At 42.8% G+C, this 16,544-nt stretch overlaps 1 protein-coding gene across 3 annotated transcripts in view; it reads right to left on the bottom strand.

The window, feature by feature from the left end:
• Positions 1-11,118: 11,118 nt before the first annotated feature.
• Wasf1 (WASP family member 1) overlaps positions 11,119-16,544 on the bottom strand; it is a 53,405-nt gene continuing 47,979 nt past the window's right edge. Inside the window, exons 6-9 of one of the 3 annotated variants that reach the window (XM_021204754.1) lie at positions 16,055-16,227; positions 14,697-14,876; positions 12,981-13,609; positions 11,119-11,983 (exon numbers count right to left, since the gene is read on the bottom strand). In XM_021204754.1, coding sequence (XP_021060413.1) covers positions 11,826-11,983; positions 12,981-13,609; positions 14,697-14,876; positions 16,055-16,227 — 1,140 coding nt within the window. In that variant the 3' untranslated portion in view covers positions 11,119-11,825. The remainder of the gene's footprint in view (positions 11,984-12,980; positions 13,610-14,696; positions 14,877-16,054; positions 16,228-16,544) is intronic. The other 2 variants (XM_029542140.1, XM_029542141.1) reach the window with 2 other exon arrangements.

The raw sequence follows: 16,544 nt of genomic DNA, 5'->3' as shown, positions 1-16,544 counted from the left end.
CAGATTCTGCCATTCAAGGACAGTAAGTCATACTTGGGTTGATATACATCAATTGATTTAACAGTTTAGGTGAAAGGGACAAAACTGAAATCTAAATAAGTGGGGGAGGGGGAGGGGATGGGGGTTTGTGGAGGAGAAACCAGGAAGGGAATAACATTTGAAATGTAAATAAATAAAATAACCAGTAAAAAAAAAAAAAAACAAATTAAAAAATCTAAATAAACAACCTACTGGCTACTAACAAAATCAAATATTTTTGTTACTTTGTTTAAAAAAAAATTCCATGGGAGATGGGGGAATCTATTAAACCATCAAACACTTAAAAAAAAGGATACAATGCCAATCTTAGACAAATTGAGAAAATAGAGGCAATAACATAAAATTTAAGAGGACAGTACAAAAACAAAACAAAAGAAAATTGAAAAAAAAAAAGGTATTTTGAAAGGGGAACTGTTATTTTTCTTGATCAGCAGTACAATAATCTTTTAATAAAATGCTAACAAATCAACTCCAACAGCATATAAAGGAGTGATAATCAAGCATCTACTTCTAGACATGCACATTTAATAGTAGCAAAGAGAAAAGTACATCACTGGCTTGATAGAGATAAACTAACAAAATTCAACTCCGTATCGGGATGAAAACTCAGCAAACAGGGACTGAATAAGTGCTCCCTATATGGTCAAGGGCAGCTACAAAAGCCCTGCAGGTCATATCCTTAGAGGGCAATATAGCTGCTTTCCCAGTAAGGATAAAGTCAAATCATGGAAGCATAGGTGTGGGCCCTTACCACTCTTCCTCAGTGCACTGGAAGCCCTCCCTAGGATAACATGAAGGATACAGACCAAAAGGAGAACAGTAACTGCACCCAGGTGACTGAAGATCTGCTCTTTACAGGCACAGGCTTCTTGAGACGATGGGTATGTTTTAAGGCACGGTCTTGCTACGTAGCCTTGGTATTTGCTTGTGGACCAGGCTTGACACAAACTCTGGGCAGCCCTCCTGTTTCCGGCTCTGTAGGCTGAGGGTTACAGGTGCACACGTGCCATCATGCCCAGTTCCTAGAGATTCAAGACTAAGCTGCTTCTGCTATACCAGAGGCCAGCACACAGGAGGCACCAGAAGCACAGAAGGCAGTGACAGAAACACAGGGTCTGGTTGTACTGCTTCTGAATGTCTTGGTCGTTATCCATCCATTCAACTGAGTTTATATAGATAGGCAAAGCATGGAGATTAGTAAGCACCACCCACAGAGAAACAAGGGACTTGGGTTTGCATGCTGGTTATCGACCCTTAGTTAAGTCTGTAATGAAAACTGGTACAGCTGAGGATGTGGGCTGTAGGTGTACAGGCATTCCTGTATCTACACTTTCAGCCCTACAGTCTATACAGCAGTCAATCCCAGACAGCCACAATCTCCATGTGAAATACAAAACAGTCGCTGAAATGAGCACAGGACAAATTCACAGAGTGATAAAATCAACTTCACTGAAGTGAGTAACTTTCCCCCAAAAGGCACCATTAAGAATGGGATATACCACAAAAGGATGATGGTATGGCTAACAGTCACTTAAAATCTCATGGAGTCTTAAGGGGAAATCAGAGAAAGAAAATGTAATGAGAATTACAAGCACATAGTCACACAGCCACAAGAGTGACTAACATGAAATAGTTTAATCTCTAAGGCTGGGCAAAGGCGTGAAGGAACAGACTCAGGACTTCAGGAGAAGTCAGACCCATCAACTGTTCTGGGAGATAGACTAGAGGGTAAGTGACACCCATCCTGTGACGCCCATCCTTCCGCCTATCTGTAGTTCCCAGCATGAGGTAATCAACTGTAGCATGGATCAGTTGTGATGTTTCTATCATGAACTACCATAAAGCTAAGCACAGACACAAAACCACGATTGCATCTCAGAGTTTTAAGATGACACACACAGCATACCTGTGCGAAATAAATGAAAACTTCACTTACTTAGGTGTACCCAAAATTTAGGCAACAGTTTTTCATGATAAATTTTCTCATTGGGGAAAAGTTTCTAGTTTCAATGAAGTTTCCCTCATCACTGTGTGTACCATTGGTGGGTGTCTAAGGCTGAGGTCACTGTGTGTACCATTGGTGGGTATCCGAGGCTGAGGTCACTGTGTGGACTGTTGGTGGGTGTCCGAGGCTGAGGTCACTATGTGGACTGTTGGTGGGTGTCCGACGCTGAGGTCACTGTGTGGACTGTTGGTGGGTCTCCGAGGCTGAGGTCACTGTGTGGACTGTTGGTGGGTGTCCGAGGCTGAGGTCACTGTGTGGACTGTTGGTGGGTGTCTGAGGCTGAGGTCACTGTGTGGACTGTTGGTGGGTGCCCGAGGCTGAGGTCACTGTGTGGACTGTTGGTGGGTGTCTGAGGCTGAGGTCACTGTGTGGACTGTTGGTGGGTGCCCGAGGCTGAGGTCAATGTGTGGACTGTGGGTGGGTGTCTAAGGCTGAGGTCTAAATGGCCGTCCTTGTTTGCTTTCTAGAACCTGCCTCTTTCTTCTTTTACAGCTAGTTGTAATCTGAGAATCTGAGGCTGGGGTTTGGGGAAAGATGGCAGTTAGGAGGCATCTTGAGAGACCTTTGGAGTAATGGCAATATTCTACTTTGTGACCTAAAGGGGTTGGAGTTTACTGACAGATTGTGGAGCTGAAAACGTATGTACTTTCCTACAAGTATTTCTCACAATAAAAATAGTCAAGCACCAAACAGAAGGGAGGGTCCAGCCTTGGACATCAAAAAAGAGAGACGGTCTTGGATATCAAAAGGGAGTGTCCAGCCTTGGGCATCAGAGGAAGGCTTGCTACTGGCCCTTCACATGTTCTGCTTCTGTGATTACACCTGATGTCTCTGAAAAGCCTTGCTAGGGTAGAAAGTTTATTGCCAAAGAATGGTGGAAAAAAAAAATCAATCAATCCAATAATTAAACCTTTGGTCTCATCTCAACATACTTTAAGAGGTAAAATTAATAGGACCACACACAGTTATTATCTAAGCTAAGGAGTTTGTCTTCAAGGGAAAATAGATCCCTGCTGACCAAGTAAATTGGGCAGACAAGATAACTCAGATGTGAAAGAGGTCAAGAGTCAAATCCCAACGGGCTTCGCTTTTTGCCTTCTTTCTTCTGGATCACATCATTATCCTAGCAGAATCATCTCTGACAGGACACTCAGGAGATCTCTAGACTGCAAAGATGTCCACATGAAGGGCAGCGATAGTTGTTAATCTGGAGATGAGGGAAATGCCACAGGCGAGACAGGAAAAGAGGGTGTGAGTGGAGTCGGGGTTATGCCAAACCCAGGGAGGTGGGGTGACACCTTATGATGGAAGGCTGATTTACTCGCATGAGCTGACAACTTGGAAGGTCCCGTGAAAGAACTTAATGAGAAAAGGAGCTCAAACCAGCTGTGTGTCAGAACATCAGTGTAGAAATCTAACCATGAGGTTAGGTCAGGCTGCTGGAAATCAAGCAAGCCAACCCCACACAGACTGCATACCAGGGACATCGTAAGCTCGTGGCCACCACTCAGTAACTGCTCACTGATCTTTTCTACAAATCTCTTACTCATCCACTCCATCCTTAATGAATCTTCCCTCCAGCTACACCCAGATCTACCAGAAACTCCATCACACATCTCTCCAAGCCTGCCTCTCCCTCAATAGTCTCTTGTAGCCTGTACCCTAGCAGACATCTTTGACTCTTTCCTTGTAAGATCCCAACTCAATTTGTTTCTTAAACACCTAAAAAGAGTTCTTTGTTCTTTTGCCTTCAGCCTGAGTTACTAATTACCTCTGGAACTGGCTCATCTTAAACTCAGACTGGTGCAGGAAGCCTTATGTCCTTCTACCTGACAGCTAGAAAAGCGATAACTGCTGGATGACCCAGGCGCCTGCTTTCTGGCATTAAAAGCCAGGAATGTTTACCAAAAGATAGCTTATGACCCCTACGCCATAAATGAGCCATACAGCTCTGCTGGAGAAAAGCTGTAAACTCAACTTTCTTTGTGAACTCCTCCCACCCCTTCCTTATGGTCTTTCCTTTAAAAGTCCACAGTTGAAACAGCTTATGGTCGATCTCCTATGAGCTCGTCCTCAACATGTTGATTTTTCCTGATTAAGCCTCATGCATATTGCATCAAGAATGGTTTCTCTTGAGTTATTGGGGCATCATCTCATCCTGGGACTGGAGCGAGGATATCCCCTGGAACGGGGCTTTCATCCTCTCCAATAACCCAGTCTAGTTTATTCATTGCAGTACTAGAAAGCCTAAGTCAGTTGCCTTCATCCTGATGTTTAGTTACAGCAATAAAAGTAACTGAGACAGAAGTTGGTACCAGTCTTAAGACTGTCCAAAATTAGAGGCATAGGCAGATAGTCAATTGTTCCTCTGAAATCTGTCCTCACTGCAGGAGGGCCAAGTCTCAGACCAACCGCTCAGATTAAAAAATATTTACATTTGAGTTAATGCAAAGGTCAGAGCAGCCTCAGGGAAGCTTGTGTGGCTTTCTTTTGTTTTGCAAACAGTGCCTAGGGAAGTTCTTGCCTGCCTACCAGAGAATCCTTCTACCTAAAAGAACATTGCTGCAGATTTGTCCAGATGTTGTTCTAAATAAAGTTTAAACTCAAAATTTATAAAAGGTTAATCATAAAGACATTAGAATCTGGCTTGCCTACTTCATATAAAATGATAAATTTAAAAGATTGTTTTTTTTCTTTGCATCCTGATAATTGTAAAGGGTTTGCTTCTAGTGAACTGGTGATCACTAGAAAATTTTGCCTCTAGGTATGGCTAAGATAGCGTTACATTATGTAAGAATAATTTTTATTGTCTCTCCTCCATTAAGGAACGCCAGGCATGTGGCCGGGGAGTCTCTGAGAAGCCATTGCTAAAGCTTTGCGAGTGAAGCCTGGGCTACACTGGAGACTCAACATGTTGGTGATGCCAGAGGTGGGATGCTGCTGCTCAGATGAGCTAGTCAGGGAGTGGGTGCACCGAGAGAGAGAGAGAGAGAGAGAGAGAGAGAGAGAGAGAGAGAGAGAGAGAGAGAGAGAGAGAGAGAGGAGCTGTCAGCAAACCTGGTGGAACCACCCATACCCTCTGACATCAGACAGAGCTGCAGCATCTGGAGTTTGCCCTGCTGGGTTTTGGTCTTGCGTTGGTCTAGTATTTCCTTCCTGTGTTCCATTTCTTTCCTTTTGGAATGGCAATGTATATTCTGTGCCACTGTATGCTGGAAGCACGCGGCCTGCCTTTTGATTTTACAGGGAGTTAACAATTAAGAAACTGCCTCAAGACTCATAAGAGACCTTGGAGTTTTTTGTTTTTAACTATATTGAGGCAGTGAAAGACTATGGAGACTTTGAAGTTGGATTGAGTGTGTTTTGCATTATATGGCCATGAGCCTGTAAGGGAGAGGGATATGGTAGTTTGAATGAGAATGTTCATATAAGCCTTTGGGCTCATAAGCTTGAATACTCAGCTTCCCCTTGCTGGAACTGTTTGGGAAGATTAGGTGTGGCTTTGTTGGAGGAGGTGTATCTCTGGGGATGGGCTTTGAGGTTCCAAAAGCCCACAGCATTCCTTGCGGCCTGTCTGTCTCTGATGCTTGTTCATCAGCCCCAGCACCACGCGTGCTTTATTGCTTTCATGCTCACTGCCGTGATGGCCATGGTCTCACCCCAAGACTGGAGCCCCCATAAACTCTTTCGTCTAGAAGTTGTCTTGGTCATTGTGTTTTGTCACTGCAACTGAAAAGAAACGGAGACAGTCTCTGTACTGTAAACTTCCCTAACACACTGTTCATTATGCTCTGTTAATTTATCTGTATACTCACTGTCTAGTCACTGTCAGGGCCCCAATATCCAGCACCATTTCAGTCTTGAAGGCGTTACAAAAAAAGTGCTACTCAATAAATAGAAACAGAATAAAAATAAGTATAGAAATAAATGCAAACCATCTCTAATAGATGTGCCCTTTTAGAGTGGTCCACGTATTTCCTATACATTTTCACTAAAGTTAGAAATAAACTTCATGGTCTTCATGATTACAAATAAAATATACACTAAGGAATACTGGAAGATGTTAACATAGAAAACATATTAAGATTAAACAACTCTTGTGTCTTTTTTGTTGTTTCAGGTCAGAGAGGTAGTGGGGAATTTTATTAGCCACAAAGATATGTGTGTTCCATATCAAAGAAGTAGTATTAAAAAAGTTAGCCTAGAGGCAGGATAAACAAGACAATTATCAAAACTCTTTGAGTATAACACACACAGTATCCCACAAGGATATACATGCTCACACAATATTCAAGAGCATTCCAGTTTACAGGAGAGAAGGCATACTCTGGCGGGGGGGGGGGAGACTTCAATACATGCTCAGCTGTCTATGTGTGTTTTTTTCCTTATAGGGAAAAAAGCCAGAGCAGCTGGCCTTACAATAATGAGAAAAAGGTATTGATAACGAGTCTTTAAAAAAAAGCGTCTCAGCTGCTCATTCAAGGCTGTATTCATTCTTCACTCAGAGCCTGCCTGTCAGGCTTGAAAAGCTAGAGATCACTGGTGCTTTCTACAGTCCAGTCATGGAGAACAGAAATAAATGTATTCTTTACACAGCAATGAGTAAATGGGGGTGCATTATGTGTATTACAAGGGCCTATACATTCTGCTTGGCTTCAGGAAGTTGCCTTTAATTAACTACGATTATTTATATCTAACTTAGAAATTCCCTAATTTGACATTTCATTACACAGAAACACTATCTCTAAATCCTGGTTTACACAATGAGTATCTTTTTATTGGTTTATATGCAGTTCTTATTAAGTGAATTTAATAGATAATGGACTCAAAAAGGACTTAACCATTTAGAAGCTTGAAATAATTTTATACTTCACTTAAGGGAGAGTTTTTGTTTGTTTGTTTTTTTGGTGCTGTTTTGTTGTTGTTTTTAAATAGCTGATAAGAAGAGGCAGATGTAGTGGGGGTTGGAAATGTAGTGGGATGCGCGGCCTAGTAGTTTGAGTTACAGATGGCACATGAAACTTCTTGCACAAGATCCAGGTTCAGTTCCCAGCACACACATAGGAGCTCACAACTGTCTGTAACTAGTTCCATGGGATCCAGTGACCTCTTCTGTCCTCTGTGGACACCAGGCATTCAAGTGGCACACACACAGAACTGCAGGTAAAACACCCATATACATATAAAAAATCCTTAAAGAAAGTAAAATGTAGTGGACTGAAAATAAAAAAACACAATCAACAGTGTCATGTTTACTGAGGGTAAAGTTAAATGTTCTACTTTGAATGTAACTCATGAGAATGTCCATGAAAACACAATCAAATTTGCTTTCTACCCTAAATATATGACTTCAGAAATATTAATGATTGCCAGCTTTTGGTCAGAAGCCGTTCCTATACTTTCCATTTACTGGAACACACAGGCACCAGCATCCCCCCTCCCCACCCTGGATGACACCAAGACTTGTTTCCCATCAACGGTTACTGAGAGTAACACAGAGAAACATTTTAACAGGAAGGAGTATTTTAAGAGTCCCAGATGACAGAACAAAAAGGGGGTCATTTCTGAGACTGTTTATAATAATCATTTAGAAGTTGCTCATTAATACCTGGCTGTCCTGTGAGTAATCTACTTGGCAAGCTCAAACAGGTCATAACTGCAGCACATAGTAGGACGAGGATTTGTTAATTAAAGTCTGCAATGAAAGAATCAGGAAATTAAAAGAGGAACCTAGTTCTAGGTGTGACACCAGAGACTTCATGGGCCTACAATGTACACTGGATATGTAAGAAAGGGTAGGGCTTTCGAAGGTCAGATCACGGGAGGCACATTATAACTTATCAGCACAACCGAAATTAGCATCATTTTGTCTTTTGGATTCATCTCATCTGCTCACATTACTATAAGCTATGGGGGACCACAGTGAGAGCTTAACATGCCTTGTAAGCCTGAAAGTAGCAGATATCCCGCACTTAGGGGTAGATATGGAGGAACACCCTCTCCCTCTGCAGGAAAGGTGGCCCTTCATCCCAACATCTCTGCTGCAAAGAACTACTTCTTGTCACCTTCTGACTCACCACCGCGGGGAAGAGGAAGGAGGTCACAGATGCAGAAGGGGAGATGAAGGCTTGAAGCAGGTAGAATAAACACAGAAACGGGCTAACTAACTAAAGCCTGTTTGCTGGCCCACACTTATCCCGATTCTTCTGTTGTGGATGGATGGCCCTGTTCGATATGGAGGAAGTTCGGCCATAAGAAGGTGGGCATTACCCAGTAGCTCTCATTCTTATGGAAATAAAGCTGACCTCAGATAATTTGTGAAAAACAAAAAATCAAAACAAAACAAAATTCTCTTTCAGCAAAGTAAGCCGAATTGACCCTACACTGGAAATCTGGCTTCTTCAGTCATGTTTTCATCTTTCAGAAATATTCTCAAAAACAAAAACAAAAGACTCTATAAACTATGATAATAAACACCTCTGTGTTTTACTGATAAACACATCTACATTATTACTAGAAAATTGTTACCAGTTTTCTTTTGTATTTCCCATACTATTCAAACTCCATACCATTATGTTTTGGTTATTTGGTTAAATTAATCTTTATTTTAGATATAGACAGAGATACACACACACACACACACACACACACACACACACACACACACACACACACACACACGCGCGTAGAACTCAGGGCTAAATAACAATTTGTTTTCAGAGCCTNACACACACACACACACACACACACACACACACACACACACACACACACACACACACAGAGGTCTAGAGAGATGCCTCAGTGGGCAATGTGCCTGTCACATACATCTAAGGACCCGAGTTTGGGTACCAAGATCCCGTATAAACCTCAGTGCAGTGGTACACATCTGTGATCTTAGCACTCCTACATTCAGATGGAGACAGGAAGAATTCGGAAAGCTTACAGTCCAGTAAGCCTGGTGGTGCATGCAGTGGCAAGCAGGAAGAGCGCATCTGCTAAACAAGGTGGAAGGAAGGTGAGAATCGACACCAGAAGCCGTCTTCTGGCCTCCACAGGTACATATGGTATGTGTGCCCCACCTCGTACACATACATCACATGTATAAACACCTATAGAGATTTCTTTTAAATGCAGGTTATAACTTTTTAAGTACACTTAAGAAGACAGACTTTAAAATGTCATATTTTAAGTTAAATTTGATACTATATTTTCCTAAGGCTAGAAAGGAACCTTGAATGGTTATTTAAACTCCTATTCTAAACCTGTGGTTCGCAACCTGTGCGTTAAATGACCCTTTCACAGGGTTGCATATCAGACATTTATATTATGATTCGTATGTTACAAAATTACAGTTATGAGGTAGCAACAAAATAATTTTATGGTTGGGGGTCACCAGAACACGAGGAACTGTATGAAAGGGTCACAGCATTAGCAAGGTTAAAAAAACACCACTCTAAACTAAACTACCTAAAAGAGTAAATCAAATCTTTCGTTAAGCCGTTAGGAATTTTTTAGACTCAAGTTGAATTGCTATAGTTGAACTTCGTTCATTATTTCTACTTTATAGAGATCACAGGTTATTTGCTGAAATACCTCCCACATTATCGTGTTAGCAGTGACTGTATGAACCAGCCGCCCACTTCCCCAACAATGCTTCTGAAATAACTCACCTCAAACTTAGATACAAGACAATAAGCGCTCATTCTTTTGTTCATGAGCTCCTGTGTCCGGGGTCAGGTTTGTCTGCCTGTTTACTATACGCCAGGAAGCAGGTGGACCTGGGCCTGGGTGCTTTAACATGGTCTCTTCTTGGTGCTGTTCTCTATGAGGGCTCTGATCTCTAGGACAGCCCGGAGATGGGAAACGGAGAGTGGGACGGACATCCAGAAGGCCTCCATGTACAACTGTACAACTTCACTGCAGCCACATGCACCAGGTCAAGGCAAATCTTAGAGGCTCCCAGTTATATGGGTGTGGGAACACAGCACAAATCTTGATGGTAAGAACTGGCAACTGAACTGCAAGATGTAGGCACAGGCAGGGCTGAAAGTCACTCAAAAAAAACAAAGCAAACCCAACCAGCCAGCTAGTCAGCCAGCCAAGCAACCAACTAGCCAGCCAGCCAGCCAGTCAGTCAGCCAGCCACCAGACAGTCAGCCAGCCAACCAACCAGTCAACCAGCCAGCCAGTCAGTCAGCCACCAGCCAGTCAGCCAACCAACCAACCAGTCAACCAGCCAGCCAACCAACCAACCAGCCAGTCAGTCAGCCAACCAACCAACCAGCCATACAGCCAGCCAGTCAGGCAACCAACCAACCAACCAACCAACCAACCAACCAACCAGCCAGTCAGTCAGCCACCAGCCAGTCAGCCAGCCAACCAGCCAGCCAACCAACCAACCAGCCAGCCAGCCAGCCAGCCAGCCAGCCAACCAACCAACCAATCAACTAACCAGCCAGCCAACCAACCAATCAACTAACCAGCCAGCCAGCCAGCCAACCAACCAACCAACCAATCAACTAACCAGCCTGCCAACCAATTAACTAACCAGCCAGCCAACCAACAGCCTAACTCCATTCAGTATAGTTATTGTTTTGTTCTACTGAGATCTGACCTTACTATGCACCCCAGACTGGCCTCAAACTCTCAACCTTGTCAGCCTTCCAAGTGCTGGACTGCACTGCAGGCAAGCAAGTCATAGCTGGCTCCTCAGCATCTTTAACACAAGTAATGTGACATTAACGGTGTCTTCCTGTCACCTTGCTCCGATGTGATACCAACTAATGGTTATCACACAAGGACACAGGAGTGGTGTCACACTGATCACACAAGGCCACAGGAGTAGTGTCACACTGACAACATGGCAGGTGGAGGGAGACGGCAAGCTGGAATGTGAAGACCATAAGGAACGGAGACAGAACTGTGTAGCTTCAGAAAACCATGGCATAAAGCCCCCTTACATAAGAGACCGTTTGAGCTTTAAAACTAAGGGACCGCTAGAGCTGAAATTGCTCCCTGAAATCTCTCACATGCTTCCTTACCCATGCACTCATTCAAAGAGCGACACCCAAGAGCCTTTAAAATGAACCGTTTATTACATCAGATTGTAATTCTCACATTATGTAAGTTACACATATGCTTATTCTGAGTATTTCACATGGAAAAATGTAAACTTCTATAGGCAAGCAAAACTGTACCACACAATATATAAGTGGGAAGGGGGTTCTGCTAAACGTTCAAATAAGGCAAGTCTTTAAAAACAATAAAATGATAACAAAAGCTAACCATTCCTTTAAGAGAATTCAACACTACAAGCTACATGTTCTTTCTGAGTGTATTCATATAATCGAGGCAGTGTTTCTTCATTTAAAACAGCAAGAAACGGAATAAGGCTCATTCATGGACAGAGCTGCCTTCAAGATTCCAGTCTCAGTTGCGTTCTTCAAATTTAAAAAAAAAAAAAAAATCACAAAGTGCACAATTAAGGAATATCAAAAACTGAATCTGCTACTCTAATAACAGCTTTCCATGCTTAATACTTAGTAGTTTATTGGACCAAATTATATTTTTCCAGGGGAAAAAATTAAGATAAGCCACAAAATATTTAGTTTGAAATATATGCTAATACTTTTCATAGAAATCAAAAGTAATGGAGGAAAAGGGTTATTCATTATGAGGAATAGGAAGCAAAACACTAGAATGACCGAACATTTTCAAAGAACAAGCGCCACGAGGGACATGTGCATTCAGCCTTGCAATACAGAGCGAGGCGGCTGTCTTACTCCAGCCAGTCTACTTCATCGAACTCCGAGTCATCTTCCGAGTCGCTGTACTCCACAGCAATGCGGCGAGACAGGATGGTGGCGACGTCATTCTCAATCCGCTCATGTTTTGCTTCCTGTTCACGCTGCTCTTCCACTTTGCGAAGCTGAATACCTGATAGAGCAAAGCCAGACCTATTGCTTTAAATCAGATCCCAAAACTAGACACAACCCTTCTGGATTAAAACCCAAAGCATCCGAGTGCCACTAATAGTTAAAGAAGATCGCATCTGAGTTACCAGGTCTTGTTGCATGATCATCTGTAAACTGGATAGTGACCCCACCCCACTGAGACAGTCCTATGGATGTCTGTATTTATCCACCATGCTCCGCTCTATCTCCCCCTAAGAAGTTAACCAGACAACCCTTCTATCACCTCTGTGGGCAAATAAACACGGATGAATATATAACCTGTGGTCCTAATGTCCCCTGAACCTGAGGGAAAGGCACTATTAATTCTGTACACTCTTGACTCCTGCTCAGGAAATGCTGAGTTAAGAAATGACTAAACATGGCCTCTCTTGTTTCTAAGAGAAGAACCTTAGTCCTTTAGAGGCATCTGGCAAAATGAATGTCAATAATACCCCAAATAAATAGCTTCTACACTAGGAATGTCATTTTAAGGAGGTTAATATAGGTACTAGAGAGAATTCTTATTAAGTTTTCTGTATCACAGAAGTCCAACACTTTAAAATTTCTTTTTTAGACAGTCTCGCATAGACTAGGCTGGCATGGGACTAAGCGTAGCCAAGAATCACCCAGAACTTGATTCCCCCATTGCCTCTATTTCTCCAGTGCTGGGATTACTGAGTACTCAGTCTTCCATAGCACTCGGGATCCACCCCAGGGCTCTGCTAGGCAACCACCCTAACCACTGAGCCACACCCCCAACCCAGGGCTGTCAATTTCGCATTCATTTTAAGATGCCCTCCTGGTTAAACGTGTTGTTGTTTTCCCTGAAAGTCATTTAAAATGTAAGTTCTACATATTCCTGTTTCCTAAGACCATTCGTATAAACACACGACAACCTAAAAGCTTCTAAGTGTGGAACGAGGCACTGTCTTAGCTAAGTACTGGGGAGGTTTCCAGAAGCACACTGACAGCGCTCCTACCTTTGCGGATGGCTTCCAGCAGCACACTCCTTGCGTCACTGATGACAGGCAGGGTGGATGGGTGGCGCTTTGGCTCAGAGGCAGGTAGAACTTGTGATGGAGGAGATGGAGGCATTAATGGAGCATGGGGACCTGGGGCAGTAGACGGAGTTGGATGGAGCCCAGAGGGAGGATGAGCAAGAGCTGCAACTGTGACGGGAGATGATGGTCGAATGCCAGGTGGAGGTAGAGGAGGCGGTGGCGGGGGTGGAGGCAGCCCCTGCACTTCACCTTGTGGGAGTGGATGAACTGGTACAGTCTCACACACTGGGGCAGCTCGAGCTACGGGGGGAGAGGGCTGCACTAGAGGAGGAGCAATTGGAGGAGGAGCTGGGTGAAGAACACCAGGGGCAATCTGAAGAGGAGCTGGAGGTGGGGGCACTGCTGGGGCCTGCAAAGCAGTGGCTGGGGGGGGGGGGGGGGGAGGGACTGGTGGGGGGGGAGTTGAGGTCATTGAAGCTCTTAGTGAAGAGGTGGACAGGGCAGATGGGAGAGGTGGGGGAGGAGGTGGGGGAGTGGGGCTCACAAACACAGGGGTTCTGCCTGCAGCTGGGGACTGGGGGCGATTCTCTATCAAACCTGTAGCAGAACTGAAAAGACAAAGACATTCAAGACGTTATTAATCAGAAAGCTAAAAAGGAACACGACTGTAGAAACTATAAACGACTATCAGTAGCTACATCAAAATAAACGCACTAACATGTTCCTGTAGACGCTTTAAATTATTTAACATTATTCCAAAGAATAAGAACTAAAAGTGTACAAGCAAATTAATGGGCAATGCTTTGGCTTATGATAATCTAACTTTGTATGCAACTCTCACGCCTCCTCACGAGTTTTGTGCTTACTTCAGTAAACAGTGTTCAGTTCTATGCTGTGATGGGGGTGGCTGCAGTGCCTCCCCCGCCACTACCCCCCCCCCCGGCACCACACTGAAGTGTCTGCAGTCACACTTACAGCAGAATTTGGCTAATATGATGATGGTGCTTTTGTACCAAATCTGTTAAGGTTTCAGCGAAGACAATGGCAGTTCATTAAAAACCACACAAGGACATTTATGCCCCTTTCTTCCTAAGGTCACTACACCAAATAAGCCAGGGATAGGAGGCTTCTGTGGTCTACCCTACTTTAAACTAAAAATGGTAAAGATGGTCTGTATTTCTCTATTAGTAAACCTCTTTAATATGCCTATCTAATTTCTAAGTTGGATCACATAAAACTTTAAAATAGCCTTACTGACATACTACTACAAGCAACTTTCTATTGTCTTCAAGTTGCTTACATATTTTCCTTAATATCAGACTAACATCTCCATATTTTATAACTTTGCTAGATTATAAAAATTCATTTTTCTTAATAAACTATACATGATAATGCTAGTTAACAAAGCTATAATTATATACCTGAAAACAAACACTAATCCTTAAAGCAATTAGCTAAATGACCCCAGGAGAAAAGGCCAGCTCTAATCGAAGGAGAACAAATACCTTTAATGTCTAAAGGTGCCTCCTGGTTTTGTAACCCAGGTTTTATTTTAAAAAGACATTTATGGACAAGCTTTGGCTGCTTCCACAGAGATAGCAGGCTTGGGATAGAAAGTATTTCCAGAAAGCCTAAAATGTTTATGACTGACCCTGCAAAGGAAAGGTCAAAGCATCATGAGGCTGTCCCACATACCTGATACAGGTGGGGGTGGGCTTGGCATCTCCTGCTCCATGCATTGGTGGAGGCGGAGGTGGTTCATGGGGTCTGACTAAGACCCTCTCCTCAGCTCTGGTCAGAAGTTCACTCATCTGACTGAATGGCAAGGCAGAGAGTGAGTATGATCCGTCCATATGATCCACGTATGTCTGTGGCCTTCAAGAAATACACAGCATCAGTGCATCTGTTAGAATCGCTGTACTGACAGTCAGTCTCTTGAACGCAGTAGTGAACTTGTGTGTGAATTGTTTTAACCAATGACTGATGAGGAAAGTATAAAAATGGAACTTATTACCACGTGGACATTTTGTTTCCTTAAACTAATGGCTTTCAAAGGTCTAGGAGTAAAAACAAACTCTCCTGCTTCTACAGTCAGAGAGAGGCAAGAAAACTCAGAATACAGCTGAGACACAACAACATGAAATTTACATAAAACAAGATTTTAGGTGAGCACATGAGAATCTGTGTTTACTGACCGTAGCACGTTCTGGGAGCAGAGCTGGTTTAACAGACGTGCACAGTGCATGTCACAAGGTACTCAACTTACACTGTCAACAGGCCAGACCTCACCTAAACAGAAATGCCTACGACAGCTTTTTTTTTTTTCCCCATTCTTTCAATTTCTTTAAGGAAAGCACCTAGATAGTATCTCTTAGGTATGTACTCTCTTAAAATAGGCCCCAGTATTTTAGTTATGCCTCAGGACTTTCATGTGTTTTCAAAAGAAAACTTTAAGTTATTTTCCATTAAAATCAATATGATAAAATACACATAGCTTTTTCCACAGAAGCTTGGAAGTATGTGTGTTATGGTAGCGCGTTACTTAGATAGGGCTCCTGGCCACTGAGAAAGGACCCAGATCTAGCCCACATGTCTGTAAGAGAAAGTAAGGAATTCTGTCTGAAATCCCTGACACATCTGAAATGTAGGGATGTGGAAAAGAGAGGAAGTCAGGGGACAGAGAAAGAACAAAGTCAAACCTCTTCTTAACCCCTGCTTCATATGCAATGAAATCAATACCTCAAAAATAGTCCAGACACACAGCATTCTAATACACTTTACCTGAAATGCTAGGGGGTACTTAAGCCTTTAGATAAAAGCTAAAACAAATCAGAAAAGTATACACTGTAAACCTTTTCTTTTTTTCTACAAATGACAACAAAAAGTCCAAATATGAAAATGACCTCCCCAAGGAGGTTAAAATTTATAAGTTCAGAATTTAGATCTCAATAGTTCAAAAGCCAAGACATGCTAGTACAGAAGTATAGGTATTACAGGCAAATCCAATCTTTATCATTCACTAGGAAAACAAACAAACAAACAAAAAATGAAACCTTGTCTCAAAATGAGAGGCTGGGCCATTGGCAACTTCAATATGCTTGTGTAGGAGGTCAGCATCATCTTCAGCCAGCTCTGGGCCCTGGGCCAGCTTCTGCCATTCCCGCCGCCTGTCATGAGGTGCCCTTGGCACTTTCTCTGGTTCATGAGGACGGTCTAGATTTTTCTGCTATAACAGATATAATGAAACAAAGCCAAGTGGTAAAATGCTAAATCCTTAAAAGGAGGTTATGACAATCAAAATAAAACTCTAAGGTCAATACTGAAAACGGTAATGCCATTATAATATAGCAAAACAGAGACCCATCTTAGTGTACATTCAGAGTTAAAATTGATCAGAGGTCACCGTAATCCCAGTTTCTCACCATGGTTTGGTAACTCAATTTCAAACAGAGAGTTCAGATACAAAATAGTGCATGCCTAGGTTTAAAGCAGAAAGTCCTTTGGATGGAAAAGATTGCTAACCCTTACTCTTAAACCTACTTT

The sequence above is a fragment of the Mus pahari genome, chromosome 9 (genome assembly GCF_900095145.1).
Source record: "Mus pahari chromosome 9, PAHARI_EIJ_v1.1, whole genome shotgun sequence".
Lineage (NCBI taxonomy): Eukaryota > Metazoa > Chordata > Mammalia > Rodentia > Muridae > Mus > Mus pahari.
The sequence above is the reverse complement of the archived record's forward strand: the minus strand, read 5'-3'. Positions and strand labels throughout refer to the sequence as shown.